At 40.0% G+C, this 20,321-nt stretch overlaps 1 protein-coding gene across 5 annotated transcripts; it reads right to left on the bottom strand.

Moving 5' to 3' along the window:
- Nucleotides 1-303: 303 nt before the first annotated feature.
- BAG1 (BAG cochaperone 1) lies at nucleotides 304-20,029 on the bottom strand. Of its 5 annotated transcripts, XR_010371545.1 has the most exons (9): nucleotides 19,828-20,027; nucleotides 16,543-16,671; nucleotides 16,306-16,388; nucleotides 15,462-15,575; nucleotides 14,845-14,952; nucleotides 14,548-14,684; nucleotides 9,259-9,324; nucleotides 6,056-6,118; nucleotides 3,639-3,665 (listed from the first exon to the last, which is right to left on the bottom strand). XR_010371545.1 is itself a non-coding variant. In XM_064443249.1 (7 exons), exons 1-7 carry the CDS (start codon nucleotides 19,868-19,870, stop codon nucleotides 491-493), a joined length of 669 nt encoding a protein of 222 aa, XP_064299319.1. In that variant the 5' UTR covers nucleotides 19,871-20,029; the 3' UTR covers nucleotides 304-490. The 5 variants fall into 5 exon arrangements, 3 of the variants coding, with proteins under 3 accessions (XP_064299319.1, XP_064299320.1, XP_064299321.1); XR_010371546.1 differs by lacking the exon at nucleotides 14,548-14,684 and having other exon boundaries at nucleotides 3,646-3,665; nucleotides 9,259-9,336; XM_064443249.1 differs by lacking the exons at nucleotides 3,639-3,665; nucleotides 9,259-9,324; nucleotides 14,548-14,684 and adding an exon at nucleotides 304-619 and having other exon boundaries at nucleotides 19,828-20,029.
- Nucleotides 20,030-20,321: the final 292 nt, after the last annotated feature.

Genomic DNA, 20,321 nt, shown 5'->3' with positions numbered 1-20,321 from the left:
AAATAATAAAACCCAAACTAATACATCCCACACACCCAGCTGCAGAAACCCTCAGTGTGCACACAGCTGTGAAAAGTGCTCTTATGCAAAACGCAGCTTTTCTTTATGCCTTCGCTGCTTGCCAGCCAGGCCCCGGCCAGCGGCACCCTTTGGGGGGCCGGGTATGGCCAGCCGCCGCTCCCAAATGCTTCCCACCCGCCAGCACCAAGCATCCTGCCGCATGGAGGGCTGCACGCGTTCTCCCCACTAAAACGCAGCCCACCTACAGCATTTAGCAACCGCATCATCACCACGGACAGCAAAGAACTTTCCATATTTTATTTTACCTTTTCATTTAATGATAGTATAATAAAATAAGTTAACTTAAAAAAAAATAAATCTAGCCCCAAGTTCCACGGTGTCAAGCGCTCCACTCCAAAGCACGAGAGACCGTTGTAAGTCAAGAAAGCGCTACTCCAGGTTTACAGCGACATTACCTCAGGAGGATGGGTCACAGAGGATGCCAGTACAAGCAGCGTATTTCAGACTGTCCCCAGAGAGCAAGCCATCCCGCGGCTCCAGACTCCGCGGCTCCCTGAGCACCGGGTTTGGTTCGTCTCACATGACAGCTTATAGGGAGCTGGGGGAGAAAGGGGGGCAGGGAAGTGTGTCATTCGATATCCATTTTCATAAAAGACACTGTGGTAAGACATTTTGCCTGGATGGCAGATCCCAGGTGTGTCAACACAGCCAGAGCTATTCAGCAACCGGAGGAAGATGACGGGCTAAGCGTAACTACAACCAAAGGGAGTCACTTCTCTTTTGACATGATCAGGGCAGGTGGCTGGAGTGAGGAAATGATCTAGTAGTAAAATAGGTATCACAGTACACCTAGACTAGAATCAGTGAGAATGTATCTTAAGCTTGATTGAGATCTATGTTTAGACTTAAAAATCCTGAAGAATATTTAACATCTACTCTTCCTTCCCCTTCCTCCCACAATTGTAGGCTGCTGCACTTTTCAAAAGCACAGAAGTTTGCTTTTACTGCAATTAAAAGCTATTATGAAAAAATGATGCGTAGGGCTCCCCTTTCAAAACTAAGTATAAAAGTCAATCCACTCTAGAAGGTCTTCGATAACTATAAATACAACCACCATTTTTCAAAACAAAATCAACTCATTTTTATATTTGGAAGACAAAAAATTTTATACTGCACAAGTTTGCCTTCATACACCTACTTTTGTCCTAGAACACACTGATACCAGGAGTTAACCACTGTGAGGTAACTTCAGCTCACGACACCCACCCTTTGCTGAATCCAGATGTGCTTGTGGGAGAGATTCATCATCACTCTCTTTGCCTCAAAGTACCAGATTATCCAAAGATCTGCTACAAAACATCTTAAAGTCAATCCACCTGGCTTTGAGACAGGCTGAGGATGCACTCACACAAGCACATCTCAAGAAGCAGCAGCTTCTGGGAAGGAATGCTGGGAAGACAATGTCTGCCTATAGCCTTAGTACTCTCGCCCAAGAGAGAGAAATACAAAGAAGCAGCAGAAACAGACACAGTCCTAGCCATGACCACAGCTCCCCATTCTCTTCATGGGCACAAGAGGATGCTTTGCTTATTACACATGCACCTGTGAAAGTTCAGTGCATCAAAGGACTTAAATTTGAGAGGGTGAGGATCCTTTCCATCACAGGAAAGTGGATAATTTTGCATTCCCTGAATTAGGCAACAGTGTTGCTTGTGGTTTAAGAGTCAGCTGAATCTGGTCCAGAAGCAGCACCAAGGTAGGTACGGCTTCACAAGAATGGCTACAAACAACTTCTTCCCCCTAACCTTAAAGTGCTGGGAAAATGCAGCATGACCAGATTAGTAGCATAGGAAAAAAATATCCACAGTCCTACCAAACATACCATTTCCTGACATGACAGACAAGCTTCCTAGGAGTTTAGATCTTGTAATCCTCCACAGATGCTGAGAAGAGTTACACAGGGAAATAATACAACCCTGAAGAAACTGGTTAACAGTAAAAAATATTGCAACTCTAATCTTGGTATGGTCAAAAGGCATCTTTAGAATAAAAGTGACCCTTTCTAATGCAGGGCTATCACTTCATTTGTCCAATGGCATTTACCACTAAAGAAATGCTCCTCCAATTACAATCAATGATAATACTTTAATAATAATACTTAGGTATTATTTAAGGTTTATAACTTATTAGAATTTTTTTTACACCCATTTCCTATTTTTACCTCGAAAGGACAACTAATCTTAAAACAGTCACATATGGATAAAGACTCACTACCTAAGGGCCATCTCTGAACATCCTCAGCCTGACTCATTAGAGATTAAAGAGCTTTTCTTTCCCCACAGAAACAGCCTCCTTACCAGTCAATACTTCACTGGCCACTGTGTGTATGACTGACCTGCCGACCAGAAGCATCAGTGAAAAAGCAACTCCCGCTACAGTACATTAGCTACAGGCTCTGACCAACAACTGCAAAATTGGCTGCACCTGCTGACAGTTGTTATCTCCTGCAAAGGCTTATTTTTCAGCTAACAGAGAAGGCTAGGCACAGCACATATCTGACTGCAAGAATCAGTCATAACCCTCTGTCACATGGCATTGCTAAAATAAAGATGTGTCACTTTGTAACATATTATAAACATTCACTGATTACCTTAACAGACTAGAAATAATCACTGCAATTTTCCATTAAATATAGCATCATGACTTCAATGAAATCAGAAAAAAGTATAAAAACCCCTTCAAAATAGCTCCTTAGTTATACCTTGCTTGAACTGAACCCTTGGTATATGAGCAGCATGAGTAATCTCATTTCATTTCCCACCATAACTCAAGACGGAGCACAAATAATAAAAATAAGAATAATCTATAAAAACCACAGTACATCAGAAATCTATGTAAAAAACATACATCTGTATCAAGGAGCTCAGTAACAACTTAAAGCACCACCCAAAATTAAGTACCATACATGTTACAGTACATGCCATTTATTATGACAATTTAAGGCTAAAATAGCTACGACTCCCTTATAGTCAAGCTTTCTTATATTTATAAATGCATACAAACATTAAGTAGATACAAATGCGTAGGGTTTTTTTTATTGCTCTGAACTGTCTACTAAAATGTTGCGACTTTCCCAGATGTCGTCTCAGTTTGCCTTTTTCAATCAAGCTGATGTCCTATAATTGCAACTTATTGCACTTGTACTATTACAGACCTTCTTTGATTTGAGCTGTAAATAAATTCAAAGGCATATCAGACAAAACTGCCCATCACTGCAAACTTTGTAACGTAGTTAACTAAACATTCGTCCATAAAATACATAACAATTCACCACAAAGATAATTTCTGCAATTCTTCAGGAAGGATTTTCTTTTCAAAATAATAGGTCTAACCAAGCGGCAAACAAGACAACCAGCAAGAAATGATTGACTAGTACCAGTCTAACAGACTGGGCTTTAAAAAAAAAAATGCTCAATACATGCTCCAAAACAAAGAGCAAACTTTTCTTCTTGCTCATAGAGCAATTATGTTTCCTAATTATGTAGGGCAATGCCTCATTCTGCCAGTGCCAAATTCTTTGACTGTAGCTTGTCCATTTCTTGACCAATATTTCCTTCAATGGTATCACACTGGGCAAGAAAAACCTGAGAATAAGAAACAAGCACATGTTATTGGGGATGCAATTACAGCAACGTTAGTGCTTCTTAAGAACAGAAACTGCAGTCTCCATCATGAATTTGAAGAAGCCAACTCAACAACCACCTTCCAGTTCAGTTTTAGTAATAGCTTATTCACAATTTTGTTTACCCAAAATCCAAGAGAAGCACGGTATTTGATAAGGCAACAACGTGTTTGCCCATCCTCACCAGTCCTGCCACTGAAGTACTCTGAGGTGATCCAAAGTCCATAGACAGCAATAAGGATCACAAAGGTTCAGACAAGTTAGTGCTTCAGTTTGGAATATGACTTTTAAACTGCTTTCTGAAACACATACTTCTGTAGCCGAGGGTGGGAATGACAAACCTACTGAGTCAAATCTAAAAAAAAATCTTTCATTAAACCAAGGCCTCTTCAGTTTCTCAGGACTACAGGGCAACATGAACCCTCATCTTCATCAGTAAGTAGCTGATGTGCGTCAGGAGACAGAAAGCTCTTTTCTGAAAAGGGCAGTCCACACTACCTTAACCTTTCTTTGAATCTGCCCACAAGTTCTTACACGTATAGCAACCCACACACAGCGATTAAGAGCCAGCAGCCACTGGTCACTTTGCTTGTGCTGTACACAGCACAACACGACAGCACTTTAAGCCTATAAATTATTTTTGGCCAATTTGAATATATGTTGTAGTTTCTGATACACTGTAGTTTCTGATAGTGCAGGCTCTGCCACTATCTATACACGTCTTGCACTCAGTTTTGCTACGTCTGCACTAGACTTTAACAGTCAAACTATACTTTATGTTTACATTTATATTAAAATGACATTAAGAAACTCCCTTCCCTCTAGAACAGCAAACTGTTCTGCCAGGTGGATGTTTCTCAACCATCACACTGTTTTGAATCATCTGTCTTCAACCAATGCCTTGAGACAGCATCAACTCACTTCTGTAAGGACTTGAGGGATGAAAAAGTCAAGGTGGTAACAACTGTAGGTGCCGGCTGCAAGAGTTTTATAGCTGACTCCCTATTCTGGAAGATACGTGATTGCCAGCAACAGAAGGCAGTTAATAGCTCCCCCTCAGTTTCATGAATACTTAAAAGTAATAAGCATAACTTGCCATCATTTTCTTGCTCTGGAAAAATACATTGTTGTTGACTGCTCTGGTCTGAAACCCCCTGGATTCTTCTGCAGTCCTCAAAGGGTTCATAACCTACAGTTGCAGAACACTGTGCCTACAGGAGCACAACAATAATTCTGATCTCTGCTCAACAGAGTCTGTTTTACGCTTTAACAGCAGTTCTTACACAAAGCCCCACTTATTTCTGCAATAACTTCACCCAGGAGTGGAGCTCTAGGGTTATAGCCATGAGGGTTATAGCCATACCTCTGTTACAAACTTCTGCTGCTTTGGTTAGGCACACAGAATGAAGAGCATGTTCAGACCCCCACATAACTTAGCTACGCCAGCAACGAACTTCATTTCAATTCACATTATCTGAACTTACCTTTGTAACAGAGTACAAAGGCCTTTGTCCCTAAAGCTATAACAAAAAAAACCTCTACTATGAAGTACTTCTTCATAAGGCTTCCTCTAAAATAGATGGCTATTTTAAAAATTTTGAGAAACATTTATAGGAAGTATTTAATAAGGTTACACTAACACACAAAACATTTCACGTACATACATGAACGCAATGTACTTTCCCAAATAATTTTCAGGAGCCTAACCTGTGACTGAAGCTACCATAATACAAATAAAAGCAGTAATAGGAGTACCATTCATTTAGGGAAGTTTGGCTTTTGGGGGAGGAGGGAGGAAGGACAAATTCCAGTAACAAACCTTCAGTTCAAGGTCTCTACGGAAACAATGCCTAGGAATTCGTAAGCATCATACAATGGCAAAGCAATTCGAAAACCCATCCCTGGCACAGCTGCTCTTCTGTACAGATTTTACTTTAGAGACTCTCCACAGAAAGTTGGTACATTGCAACAGAAGCTAAATTTTCCAAAGAACAGAGTTACAGTTGACTGCATCCTTGTGCCCAGGCCTCCTCATTCATTACTCCAGCCCACTAAGATATGGGAAAGTATCATCCTGTTTTCTTTACAGGCTATCAGAATTACTTTATATCATCAGGCAGCCATAAGGCCAACCACTAATGCAAATTACAAACATTATCTGAAGACAGCATGAAATATGAAAATCTGTATTTTTGTATAATGTTTTATAATACCTCTTAAAGGGAGATCATAAGAAATACTAACATAAGAACACTGAAAAAATCTAAGCTCTAAAGAGCTCTCATTTTCACAAACTCTTTGTATACAAGTACCCAGCATTAACAGAAAATAAAACAAACAAAAGCAACTCACCTGAACCCTTTTCACCAACCCCTTCTTTTTCAGTTTGCAATCACTGAAATTCTCTGGCAGGTTCTACAGTAAAATAAACAAACAAGTTGATGCAGCTTAATGTTGAAATTAAGGTGTTAATCTTACAACAAAAACTGAATGTACATCAAAAAATCCTCTTAACAGGCGTCCTGAAAATGCCACACCTGCTCAGTAAGGATGATTACACAAGAAAGAATTTAAAAGACAGTGTCATAAATTCAGGAAGTCTGGGATACAGCTGCTGATCACAAAGAACTGAGCTAGCAAATTTACCATGTCTTTAGGTAACATACAGCAATAACTGCATACACTGCTTTTGTCTTCTGTGGCGCATGTTAACTGTTCTGCTGAGCTTCAACTTCAGGTTTTTTCAGAGACTGTAAGATGAATTCATTTCTGATGAACACATTAACGCAATTGCTCGCCATCATTAGAACCTACCATCAGTAATGCAGGCATTGCCAGTCTAAACTGTGCATCTGATCCTTTCTGCAGTCTGCTCACGGAAGGGATGTGAAGTGTTACATGCTGACAGCTTTTAATTTAATTCAAACTGCATTATTTTCCACACTCCTACCACCCAATATATTAATGTATGTCATCTTAGCAAATGTTATATGCTTATTTATGGATATATATCCATCATATACGGATATTATGGTATATGCTCCTTTTGGAGCAGTGTGAAATTGGGGTGTTGGTGGGAAACAGTGCTCAGGTTTGTGATTTTTTTTTTTGGAACAGGTAAAACGGATGATTAGCATGTAAAGTTTATGTGAACATTCTTAGAAGCATTATGCTCTCACTTTTGAAAATGCGTAAAAACCTTGGAGTTTCTCACCGGTATATCTTTTATTATCCACCCTAACTCCATATCAAGAATAGAGGCTTCCCTATACTACTCTCTGTCTGATTTCAGCTAAAATTCAAGCCCCACCGGGGGGTTTAGATACATAATCTTTGGTAACAATTTAAAAAAAAAAAAAAAAAAAAAAGCTCTTTTAGTGTCCAGCCAAACATATGTGGTGTTAAATATAGGGGGTCTTGCACATAACCTAATATCACAGTTAAAAATACACAGGACTCCACACTAAAAAACAGTGCATCATGGGAAGTGAAACTGTAGTCATCACTGAGATCCCAGGAAGTTCAGGGGTCACACCGCTCCAGTATTTGTGCAGTAATTAGCACATTCTGAGTGATATCAGACAAAGAACTCATAACTACCAGCCTTAGCATGTGTTTCCAGCCACAGAGCAAGCTGGGACACATGCTTACATCTTACTTCTGCATAAATTTCTGGTTTAAAATACGTCTCGCCCTTTCTACACTCAGCTGAAAGAAGGAATGCACAATTCTGCTTCTTGTCTCCTAGGAGAGTGTCAAGGTTAGAAGTGGGAGTAACTGCTACTACCCTGATCTGTTCCCAGGGTCAGGTGTTTATTTTTGTTTGTTAGTTTGCTTTTGGAAGATAAGTAATAGAAAGAATCTTCTGTTCCTGTAGTTTCAGCTTCCATTTCTGTTGCTCCCGTACCAGTTTTCCCAAACAGCAGCATTGTTAAGCTGTATAAAACTTGGTATCAACTTTAACATTTCCCTTCAAGATCAGAAAAGGTATCTCCCCAGCAGAGAGCTTTTATGTCAGACTGTACCTTCTGAAACGGAACATATTTCTTTCAGGTGAAAAAATGACCATCAGTATCAGAGGCACAAGAGAGTATGTGGATTACAGGAGATACCCTTCCAAATGCAAACTCTTGCAGTGTTGTCTTACAAACAGGGACAGAAATATCTAAAAAACTAGAAGTCGTGTTGGTTTTTTGGTTGGTTGGGTGGGTGGGTTCTTTTGTTTGGTTGGTTTGTGGGAGGTTTTTTTGTTTGGTTTGGAGTTTGGGTTTTTTTGGGTTTTTTTTTTTTTTGTGTGTGTGTTGGATTTTTTTTAATTGATGTTAATCCTCTTAATACCAAAAATAGTCTTCAGTTTGTCCTAAGATGCATTCCATCACCTATCTATCCAGTGTCTTCTAGTACTGTGTACTGCAATGAGCCCTTGCTCGCTGTAGCCTGCTAAGCCCACATGTCTCCTCTCATTAAGCAGGACACTGTGAAAAGATTGTATTACATGCTTTTCTTTCAGAAACTGAATGCTCCTAAGATATTACAAAACAATGGAGAAGTTAGTTTAAAACTCTGGGTGAATTAGCTTCAAACACCAGTTCTGGTTCAGAGAAAAGACAGCCCTCGGAGTATTTACAGAGGTCGGGGGAGTTTAGAAAAAATGTTCTGAAGTTACATGAAGTATTCAAAGGGATCTTAGATATAGGACCCTGCAACCACACGAGAAAACATTCCTAACCTTCCCTCAGTTTTCAACAACACAACTCACTTTTTGATATTAACAAAATATGACAAGAAACATTTAACATAAAGCGAGTATTTGATGCGTACTGTTTTGACTCCATATATGTAATAGCCTGAAAGAACAAAGATGGGTTAGGCCTAATTATTAATGGCTGATTCTTACCAGAAAATGAAGATGTTATCTCATTATCACAGAAATTCTTTTATGCCTTGAAGTTTTCCACAACTTGGAATTTCTCAATAGTCTAATTAAAAATGAGATTATGCACTAGCTCAGTTACACTGCCCATCTCCCTTTGCAGAGTACTTATTTCAGGCTGTACTTTCTGAAAGAGATTCTGGCCTATGCAAGTATTCCTACCAATCTGAAACAGCAAACTAACAAACAATTTTCTATTATCAGAATAGGCCTAAGTTAACTTTCATCAGCAGACAGGGAACTCCAGCTGGGCTTACCACACAATCTGTTTCTAAAACAGGTATTGGTAACTGGAAGAAACTTTGAAATCTGAGTGTAGAGAAGACATTCAGACTATTTCTACTTTTGAAAACATTTTTCAAAACTGCTTTTTTTAATGACATCTGTGCATGCAAACTCCTATGCTTGCTTGCACACCGTCACAACTAGTTCGTGGTTTGTTGTTTGTTTTTTTTTTTTTTTTTAAAAAAAATCACACCTTGTAATGCCTTTGGCAGAGACATGGAATTGGAGGGCCTAAACGTACTAACTTATCAAGCTGCTTAAAAGGTGTTTTGCAATCAAATCAGTAAAGTTTACAAATCTTAACATCAAATTAAATCTCACAGTCTCTCTGTTTTACCTTAGTCAGCTTACGTCTCCTCTCCAGGAATACGTTGTCCAACTATTCAGGGTTTAACAGGTGAAGCTGGCAATAAACCTTAAGTCACAATAACATTTCAATATTTAATTAAAATAAAATTTAATTAACGAAGGAGTAGCTTAAGCCTAGGCAGTGTTTATGCAAAAGTATTGCCAAATCTACATTTTGGTGCTAACATTGCTTGCCGAGCAGTAGTTTGGATTAGTATATGGCTTTCTACTGCACAGCGTATTCTTAATTTTATAGCAGGTCTCCTCTTTGCATTGCACTTTCAGTGACAAAACCCTGCTCAAGTCTCACAGGGCTTGGTCTGTATGGTGTTAAACTTTCAGAAGTAATGCAGTGCTGACGTCACCTCAGCAGCCTCTGTGGAACTGCTGAGCACAGGATCTTTATCCTACCCCAATCCACCCACAAACAGAGCCTGAGTTCCCCTGTTATCAGCAGCTAACTCCCACCCCACACCCCTGAATTCAGAGTTGTTTAACCGCACCTCTTCAAGAGTTCTCACCCTGCAGAGTGAACACCATTTACACAGTAATAAGTTAATGCCTGTGCATTTTCCTGCCTCTAGATCCTCCCTAGGCTTGAGTATTCTTTTAACTATGACCACAGCTTCTTGCGAAACACAGACTTTCTTGCCATTTCTTTCCTTTCTCCCAGCCTATCTCCTAATAAAACCACCTCCCTTCGCCACAGAACATCACCTTCAGCTCTGCTTGAGTTCCATTTGTTTTGGAAGTGCTTCCAATAAGCAGTTTTAAGCTTAGTGTTACCACCACATCTTTGTTCTCCTCTTTGGTTATTCCTTATTTCCCAAACTGTAGACCCCAGTAGGTAATATCTGATGCCTCAATCCACTTTATAGCAGTGCAGTCAGTTAATAAACAAAACAAATGCTAATCAAACTTATAATTTATGACTATCTTATCAGAACCAAAGGGACACCATTCTTCAAATAGACAGTCTCCTGCACTGGCAGTCACTAGCAATAATAGCTAGAAACATTTTTGGTTTGTTATCAAATTGCTTTAATAAAAATAAAAAAAATTCACTCTACTGCACATGGCCCCAGTGCTAATCAAATACAAACAAGGATTTTTTGCTGACACCCCATCCAACAGGAAGCTTTTTTGTTAGTTTCTTTTTTTTAAAAAAAAAACACAAACAAAAACATGTGTAGCATTTTCATGTTTAATTTTTACTGACTACCAGCCATTCACTTTTTTTTTTTAACCTATCATTAAATAAATTGGTAAATTGGGTAAGCACATTATGTTGACACTGAATATCTTTTTATCTAAGTAGATCTGAGCAGCTTCTTTAAAAGCAGCTGTTAATTGGCAGCATTTGTCAACGGCTTTTCTGAATGCAGAAGTGGTAACTCAGTGCTCTACCCTCACTGAGGGATGACAATAATTTCATGCTCCTTGTGCTTTAGAAAAATTTTTCCCTGAAGCTTTGATTTTATGTTTATGATTCATGCTAATAGATTTAAGAATTATAATACTGTTTATCAAATGTTATTTATCCAGATAAATTCAGAGATTTAGTAATATGTTCTCATCTTACTCTAAGTAACTTCCCAGAAGCCCAAGAAATGTTTGTCACAGTCACTGTGACTTCTTTTTCAGCATACTTCTGTCTTTTAATCCTTGAAAATTTAGTCTGGTATTGATTTACCGGGTGACAAGTATAGCAGGGACAAGGAGACAGTGAAAAAAGCTTTACTGGAACAGTACAGTAATTTAAGTAAGTTTTACAGAGGAAATATAAGAAAAAAAAAAATCCTCAAGAAAGGAGGATGGGCCAGCAGAATGTAATTATGAGTCACTAATGTAAGAAATGTCCTCAGTACTGATACATGCAATTTGACAGATGATTTTGTCGTGAATTTATGTAAATAAAATCAGTGACTGGTATTTCAGAAGAGAAAGCTTTTTTTCAGTTGTTAGAACAATCTGTTCTCTGCAATACTGTATTTCTAGGTTACAAATCTGCTATTTCATAAGAAATCACCATAACAACAAAGTAATGTCTCAGACTGCAACATTAGTGACAGACTTCATAGAAATTAGAGCAGGCTCACAAGAAGTACATAGTGTCACGACTGTGAATTTAAATTTTCCTTGATCTCAGAAAAGCTCTCCTTTTTTTTTTCTTGAAAAAAGCCTTTCAGTTATTCAAAAAACTGTGCCAGCTGATCAAGTCAAGGATTTTCTGTGTTCTACTCACTGAGATCTTTAATAAGTACTGTACTTCGACCTTTACCCTTGGACCAAATGTTTTAACTGCTGAAATAATGGCATTTCTGGTGATGCACACACACAAATCTTCAGCTGTTGAACATGACTCAATTTGTATTCCTACTGAAGAAAACTTCAAATATCTGTGGCTTATGGGAACATCTGACTGTCTCACAGTATTCAAAAATTTCTCAGATGGCTCATAAGATCCCTCCACCCTTCCTGCTGTGGAAGCAGTAGCTACTTAAACACATTTAATGTTAAAAGCTTAAGTTACAGCTACTCTACCCAAAAGCATCCCTTCAACACTTTTCTTTCACACCTCTGGCAGTGACAGACAACACTGTATTTTTTCTCTCGCACCCCAATACTGTATGACTACTGACCTACTTGTCCACTTCCTAAATCACTTATTTTAAATTCATTGTTGTTGAACACATGGAGTCTAGTAAAAAGGATTATTAGCTCCAAACTCAGTTCCTCTAATGAATGAGCTTGTCTGCTAACAGTAGGAGGGTGACACCCCTAGAACAGATAGAAAAGAATATGCAGGCTTCCTCACCCTTAGCTCTCTATAACCATACAAATCTCATGTTATATCAAGCTATGTGTTTTTGAATGATCCAAACAATGTATGACAGCTAAGACACTTTAAAGAGCTTTCACAACAATTCTGCCAAAGAAACAAACCAGAGCATTCAGTGTGAACTTGCTGAATGTTTCACTTCTACAACCTATCCATTCTTCTGTCTTAGCAGGAAACAGCTCGCTCAGTCACTTTTTTCCTCCCTTATCTTTTTTTAGCATGCTGTTGCTTGAATCAATAGCACATCTATATAGTTAACAGCATTCACAAGATTTATCAGGACTTGATTTTTACTTGGCTAACAAAAAAATACTAAATACTGTATAAAACAATTCTGAGACACAAAGTACTTTCTAGAAACTTTACGCTTTTCTGCTTTGCATTCCTGTTTACCACTTTTTACTTCAGTTGAACCCATTTACTGTTCATATACATACCTCATTACCGTGCTGTGTTGCTACCTCTGTGTGTTGCACAACTACGGTACAGCTAAGTAATACCTCAGGAAGTTGGTGGCCTGTTCATCTGATCTGGTGCAATACTAGTACACTGCACAGCTACATTTTATGTAAAGACTCCACCCAACTACAAGTATCTCATCTGCAAGATTTCACCGAAGTTCAGTTTTTATGCAAAAACCACAGCCGCCTTTGTTTATTAAAACAAATCAATATGGACTTTGGTGTGTGTAACGTAACTTCAACCACTGGTCATAAAAACCTTCACTTATTTCTTGCTTTAAAAACATGAGGCTCATCAATGTCATTGGCTCCCAGACAATAAAGTAACAAACAACTATTACAAATATTAAAGGATACTAATTATAATTAGTTTTAGCTCTGGCTGCTCCGCTTCCACAAGAGACAAACCTGATGCACAGGGACCCCATTATTTCCTAAATCTAAACATTAAATCACCAGGTTATAAGCCTTTTAAGATCTTGCACTAAACCTGAAAGTCTCTTGTCAAAAACTATTTAAAGTATTTTAGATAAGGAGATCGATAATAACATGCTTTCTGTTTAAGCCATGCAAAAAGTAACAGAATCAAAAGTAAACTTGGGAAACTCAGTTTGGATTAATTAGGAAGCAGTGAAAAGGGCTTTTCAAGACTGCTTGCTGGCTTCCAGAACCGTACACCAGCATAAAACTACTGACCTTTTTTCTAAATAGGACTTCATAATAGAAATTGAAGGGATCAGAAATAAGCTTTCATCCCACCCAAATGAAACAGTTGTCACCTTACTGCTATTTTCATGACAGCACACAGTAAACCTGCCACTTTGAACAGGGCATCAGTTATAGTAAGTCCGTATGTCTAACAGCATTCAACAACTGTCAGCAAAATATTTCCCTCTATATGAGGCAAAAAAGGAAAGAGAATTTTTACAACTTTAAAATACTTAGCATGTTACAATTTTTAAAAAGTATTTAAAAATTACTGGCTATCACAAACAGCAAAGGCTAATTTACCATTAAAGGTGCACAATATGAAAGGAAGAAATAAGGTAACGAGCTCCCCACCATTCCAAGCAACACATGGTGGCATTTGATAATGTCCGATTCAAATTATTACTCTATGATTTAGTCTGCTGTGAAACTTTGAAAAAGTGTCCATCAGTTAAACTACATTTGGTTCACCAAATATAGGCATTTGCATGGCATCTTTTTGAATCAATCCCATAAAGGGTCACCGTGCAAAGGGGTAGACCCAAAGACATCACGACCACAGAAAAGCAGCATTTTTCCTGATCGTGATCATGATCATGATGTGATCATGATCGTGATGTGCAACATAATTATACAATGACGTTTACAGAGAATGACCAGCACATAGAAACAGAATAAGGAAATACCCTAATTGTCATCATCTCCTATTTATCTCTGCACAAGTCCCTTATTCTCAGCTAGCTCTCAGCTACCACATGACACAGGAAGATAACATATTATCTGAGGGTGCCAGAGCAGCAGAACAGGCTGCCCAGGGAGGCTGAGTCTCCTTCCCTGGAGACATTCAAAACCCGCCTGGACGCATTCCTGTGCCCCCTGCTCTGGGTGTGCCTGCTCGTGCAGGGGGGTTGGACAAGATGATCTCCAGAGGTCCCTTCCAATCCCTGCCATTCTGTGATTCTGTGATATTATACTCTGAAAATACGCTGAAAGGTTATGATCCATTAATGACTGCGAAGCATCTAGATATACCCCAGTACATTCCAGTGAAAGAATCCTCAATATGCAGACACCTCATGTAAAAGTACTGTCAGTCCACACATGACTGGCCAGAAAATTCTTCAGTCTTCAGGACCTCCTTGTTCTTATGCAATATAGCAAACAAAATGTATCTGGGGTTTTCTTCCAGACCTCCAGTTTTATCATGAATTTTAATGTGAAAGTTTGCCAAGACAAACTAAAAGGGTAAAACTTGAGTAAAGGATACCCATTTCATGTAGTCTTAACGGGCTGCTCCCCAAATGAAGCTCTTCTGTAGAATGGGGATGCATACACAGGCATTAATATCACCATTTAGAAATTGATGCTGCCAAGTAGTCTTTTGGAGACATACAGGGGCAAGAGCTGGATATTAAAGAAAAAATGAGCAAACCAATTAACTAATTTCCAAAGCCAAGATAAATTTTTTTTGTATTTTAAAATATCAATTAAATTACAAGAAAGGTATATTCTTAACAATAAATTTCTGTTGAGATTTTACCTTCTTCTATGGTTATTTACTTACAATGGCATCAACCTGTTCCAGGATCTTCATGAACTGCTCTGCAGTTCCTTTTATCCTCTTGTCCAGCTGTTTTAGTGCTTCTGCTTGGAGATCCTTCGCTAAAAATCCCTGAGGAAGAAAAAGAGGGCAGGAAAGAGAAAATTATTCCATACCCTACAGAATACTCAGCTTAGAGAATCTGTCAATCCATCACAGCAGAAAACAACTTTTACTATTCTGTAGTTTCAAGTATGATAGGGACTCCAATCTCAATCTGTAGTCTATCAAACCTTGAAATGTTAAATGTAAGATCTGCTAGGTTTACATGAAAGATTAAACAAGTAACAGACATCCTCCTTTGGACTTTGACAGAATTCTTAATATTTTTCCAGATCTAAAGAACACAATTTATCCAATATGCAACAGTATTTACCTTTTTCCAAACAGCATCATGTCTCTATTTTTCAAACTCACAAATAGCATTTGAAATTCAGTAAGAATTTTACAGGCCCCTTGGGCAGTTAGGAGGGGCAGCCTACTACTGACTACTCAAACCCTTTAAACAGTATTCTTTAAAAATATACATACACCTACAAAACTGTTTTGCAAAGATATAAAATGATACAAAATTGGCATACCTTCTGGATACTTGTGAACTCTTTATTAACTTCCTCTAACTTATTAGCTATTTGCTCCACTGACTTCTCCAAATCTTTTAACTTCTTTAATTCAGCCTCTTCTTCTGGACTATTCTGTGTATTCAAAAGTACAACATTCACAACTATGGAACAAATAGAGACACTATGCAGCTAAAAAGCACCAACAGTGGTGATACATAAAGGCTTCTGCTGATTTAAAATACATACTACACTGTGGTTATTCTTTCCATATTTTAATGCATAACAAATAAGCTTCCTCCAAAGCTTAATGACAAATTCAGCCAAAGCGGCAATGTATACAAACACATTAAATGAAGGGAAAAAAGAAAAGTGCAAACTTTTTTTTGTTGTTGTTCACTTAGCATCTTTGAAGCAGAGGTCACATTTATATCAACATGTATCAAGATATTACTTTGTCCTCTACTTCACAAAGCCAGCCACAAGTCATTTCACTAGAAATAACCCAACAGACTCAGTAGCTACAGCTTTTTATTTGTTTGGGTTTTTTTTTTTTCTTTTCCAGACCAGAAAAACATGATGAGCAGATAAGGTCATCAGTGCACAGAAGGTTCATGAGCACTGACAAGCAACAGATTAGGCAGGACTTTGTCAACGTGAGGCAGAAGTCAGTCAATAATGTAATTTCAGAAATGTACAAACTACGGAGTTTTTTGCAGTACATCGTGAGACTGAACTCGACTTTGTGGGTAGGTATACAAGATTAGGTTTATGCTGTAACCTGTTTGTATGTTCAGCAGCTGAATCACTGACAGAAGTGATGATAATATAAGGGAGGAAAAAAAGGTCCAAAGGCAACACTTACCCTTTTCCCAATCAACATGACTTTGCAACCATTTTTAACACCAAGTGCTGACAACGGTTGTTCCAATTCTTTCAGAGACTTTCCTAAAAGGAAAACAAGCGAGGGTAAAAAAATCCAGTTAAAATATAGTTAGTGGCATAAGAATGTCTTTTTGAAGACATTCAAAACATGGACACCTGAAAGTCACTAAGAGGAAAGGTATCATCTACAAGAAAGACTGACAGATTTATAAGTTACCTTTGTATATCAGTTTCTGAAAAGGAACTGGAACTCCAGTCACTTGTTCAATAAGTACAGCCATGTCTTGTAGTGTAGGTTCACCATCTTCTTGTTGAGAAGCAACCTGAATACTGTGTTTTTCATTACCTAACAAAAAACAGAGTAACAGCAATACTTACTTTTACCTAGAAAATATTCCAGGGAATCCGTTTCTAATGTTTATTTCCATTAATGAAGAAAGTTCTCTACACTGATTCTCATGTACAATCATAATTTTCAGTCAAAGGCTTATATTGCATTTCTTTCCTCTTGGGAGTGACTTATCTCAGCTGAAAATTTTGTTTTATATTCTAATAACCTGAACAGTTTAATCAGGCCTATTCTACTGGCATAATGCTCCTGCTAAATATTACTTCCCACCTCTTTTTAAGAGTGCAGATGGTGCCCAGACATCCCACAAACTGAAGCACAAAAGCCCGTACCTTCCTGATGAGTTCCATTTCCTGCTTGTAGGAATGTTTAGTGGCATGAATCTTGGGGAATTTGAGATAATTTACCACTTCCTTTGCTCCCTACTCCTCATATATGCAAAGCAAGTGATCAATGTCTACCCTGTCTCCCCTGCACCAGCCACCTGAGAGAATTCTCACAGTCCAAAAATTATTTCTCCCCATAATACTGCCGACATGCAGCCTTTACCACTTTGAGAACTCTCCGCCTGTATGCCATCTTCCACTTACGGGACATCATGTTCAGACTCCCTGAGATTACTTGCATGCAAATAGCAAGAAGTTCTCAGAAAAAAAGGAGTACATGCATTAATCTCTGCTTTCAACAGACCCTTTCTATAACCCTCTACTCCCGCACACTTAAGACCTCAGTCTGGAAGCACACACAGGAATCAGCCACCGTTGGTGCAAGGGAAATCAAGACAGGCGCATTTTACTTTGCAGGAATCGAGACCTCCTTAAACTATACCAGAATGAAAACTATTCTCATGCTACTAATCTGAAGCACAGATATCTTTGTAGAAGAAGAGTGCTAGAAACACTGATTTTAAAATGTACCAGCTTCTCGGTCATGTGACAAGTGACACCGTGGCATCAAAAACTTGCAAGCTCCAACAATATTTCTTAATTCCAAAATTGTTTTAAGCTCAAAATCACATTCTACAAACTCTCCCCCAAGCATTTTCCCTAAAAAGACCTTCTTCCCAATTTGGTGGGGTTTTTTTTTGGGGGGCACACCCAAAAAACTTAGGTCCTAACCTCAATATATTTCAAAAAGTTGTTTTGCTATATACAACTGCTTTGTGTAACGGCTGTGCCTGTCAGCAGTTGAGAGAAAAAAAACAAAGAAAGACAAAATGGAGAAAAGAACAGCTGAAGTTTGCCTACCAGCAGACACAGTTTTAATTATAAATTATGAGTACCACTTTGGGCAGACTGGAATAAAAATTGTTACTGTAAATTCACAGCAGAGTGAAATCAGCATGAAAAATACAGCATGGGTTACAACTGGTATGATAGCTTATCAGCTTGCTTCAGTAAATGTCAATGCTAATTTAAAGTAACCACTGGTGCAAAATTCCAATTTTTTTTTTGTAAGAAAAAAAAAACCTAATTGCATTTAAAAATCAGGTCAATTTCTAGCAGATTGTCAAGTGATACATGCGGGTCTACTACCATTCTCTTTATTGACCCTTATTTCCATCTTTCCTCACTTTCACTCATACGTGCAAAACTGATAAAAATGTTTGTGCTAAGTAGTAAACCAGCCTCTGACAGCAACAGGTATAAATCAGGCAGCTTAAGACCAAGATGAACAATGCCTTCTATTTACTATTTTTTAATGACAAAGTAATTACCAGATAAGAAAACAACTGGAAAGATAAAAACCTCCTCAGATAAGAAGACTGCTGGCAAACAACAAGATGTTGGAATTATAAATCTGTCAATATTGTTAAGATATTGTCATCTTTGCAAATGAAATAGCTCAGACCACATGAAGGCATCGATGAGCACATGAATCATGAAGATTTAAACAGATTATTCCACAAAGTTCCTCACTAAAGAATCTTAGATAAAACTGCCAGGTGATAAAGGAAACATCCTCACAAAATAATGTAACAGTTTGAAAAAACGAATGAGCAAGCAGAGATAAAAAATAAGCTCTAAAGGTGGAAAGAACGTCACCAACATAGTGCAAAAGGAACAGGAGCAGAATTTATTATTCAATAATTTAAAAATAATCCATTAAAAATTAACAAGATTTGTTAATAAAAATCAGCTGATTAATACCTTGCTGGTCCTTCTCATTCCTCCTATTGACTCACCTAGACCCACTTCATCAAAATTTAAAAATAACATGGGATATATCATGGTTAAGAACTGTGGAGTCCAGGCTGTTCTTACCTCTTTGCAGTAACTTTTTATATTTATTTGCGGACTTAACCACATCCTCCCTTCCACCTTCTTCTCCCTCCTCCTATTCCTCTTCCTGAGGAAAAAAAGCTCAGTCCTCCCAGCTGGCCTCCGAGTAACCCCCTTCATCAGGTCAGCCCCCTGCAGAAACAGGTCAGTCACGCTGCAGAAACGCCCACTTCCTGTTGCAACCTTGCACCTCACTAACTGCAAACGTCCGAGCAACGTTTGTATTCAACAAACGAGAGGCGAGCCCATCGGGCAGCGTCTGCTTTTAACATACAGTGCTGGCTTCAGTGATTTCTTCACCCCAACGAGGACTGCTGCCACAACAGTGACTCTGCTCTGCGAGAGGCAGGACGGCCCTGTCTCCCTTCGCACCGCCATCCCTACAGCAGACCTACCCCTGGCGCGGCGAGTTTGAGCATCTGGCTGATATGAAAAATAAGCTATTTTGGTTTTCCTTCTGTTGGATCAGCTTAAGTGGTCCAGCCTGAAGGCGAGAGCGGGAAGATGTGGCCATTAAAGGAGCAGGGGGGCGAATCGTGCCCCCCATGCCGCGACCGGTACCGGGGCCGCCGCCCATCCGACAACCGCAGCCCCGACCGGCGCCGGCAGCACCGGCATTTTCCGCCTCCCGGGGGCCTTGCGGAGCGGCCGCCCGGGCGCCAAGGGCAGTCACACACCCCCCACCCGGCTCCGGCCCGCCGCCGGGCGCTTCCTGCTGAGCCCCGGCGCCACAGGCCCGCCCGGGTTTCCATTAAAGGCGGGGGCGGCGGGAGGAGACGCCGGGGCCCGGGTCCGACCGCCGGGGCCAGCTCGGGGTGAGGGGCGCCGGTGGGGGCGGGGCCTTCCCTCCCCCCCCGCGGGCGGCTCTTACTGTAAGTGACGGTGACGGTAACCGGGGCTCCGGGCGCCGCCATCTCTGCCCCGCCACAAGGAAGCCCTTCTGGGAGCGCCTGTCGGGGCGCACCGGTATTGCGTCACTTCCGCCTCAGACCACACCCCCCCAGGCGGACCAGGGCGCGGCGAGGCCGTGACGCCACAGGCGGGTGAGGAGGGGCTCCTACAGAGCGGTTGTTTCGCCGCGTCGTGGTGACGGCAAGGGTACGTCAGAACGAAGCGCCGGCGGGCGGAAGGTGCGCCCCCTCAGGTGCCCCCGGGAGCGGCAGCCCTGCCTGCGGGCCTGGGAGCGGCCCCGCCCCGCCCCGCCCCCGGCCCGCCTTGGTGGCCGGTGAATTACGGAGCGGTTTCCCTTCGCCCGCTCTCGCTCCGATGCCGGTTTCCCCTTGGCTTTCAGTGCTGCTCCAAGTAACCCCCCTGACAGGAGGGGAGAGGCGCCGCTGAGAACGGGGCAGGTTAGGACCAAATTAG

This window comes from Phalacrocorax carbo, chromosome 2, assembly GCF_963921805.1.
Source record: "Phalacrocorax carbo chromosome 2, bPhaCar2.1, whole genome shotgun sequence".
Lineage (NCBI taxonomy): Eukaryota > Metazoa > Chordata > Aves > Suliformes > Phalacrocoracidae > Phalacrocorax > Phalacrocorax carbo.
Note: the sequence above shows the minus strand (reverse complement) of the source record. Positions and strands in the feature narration are given on the sequence as shown.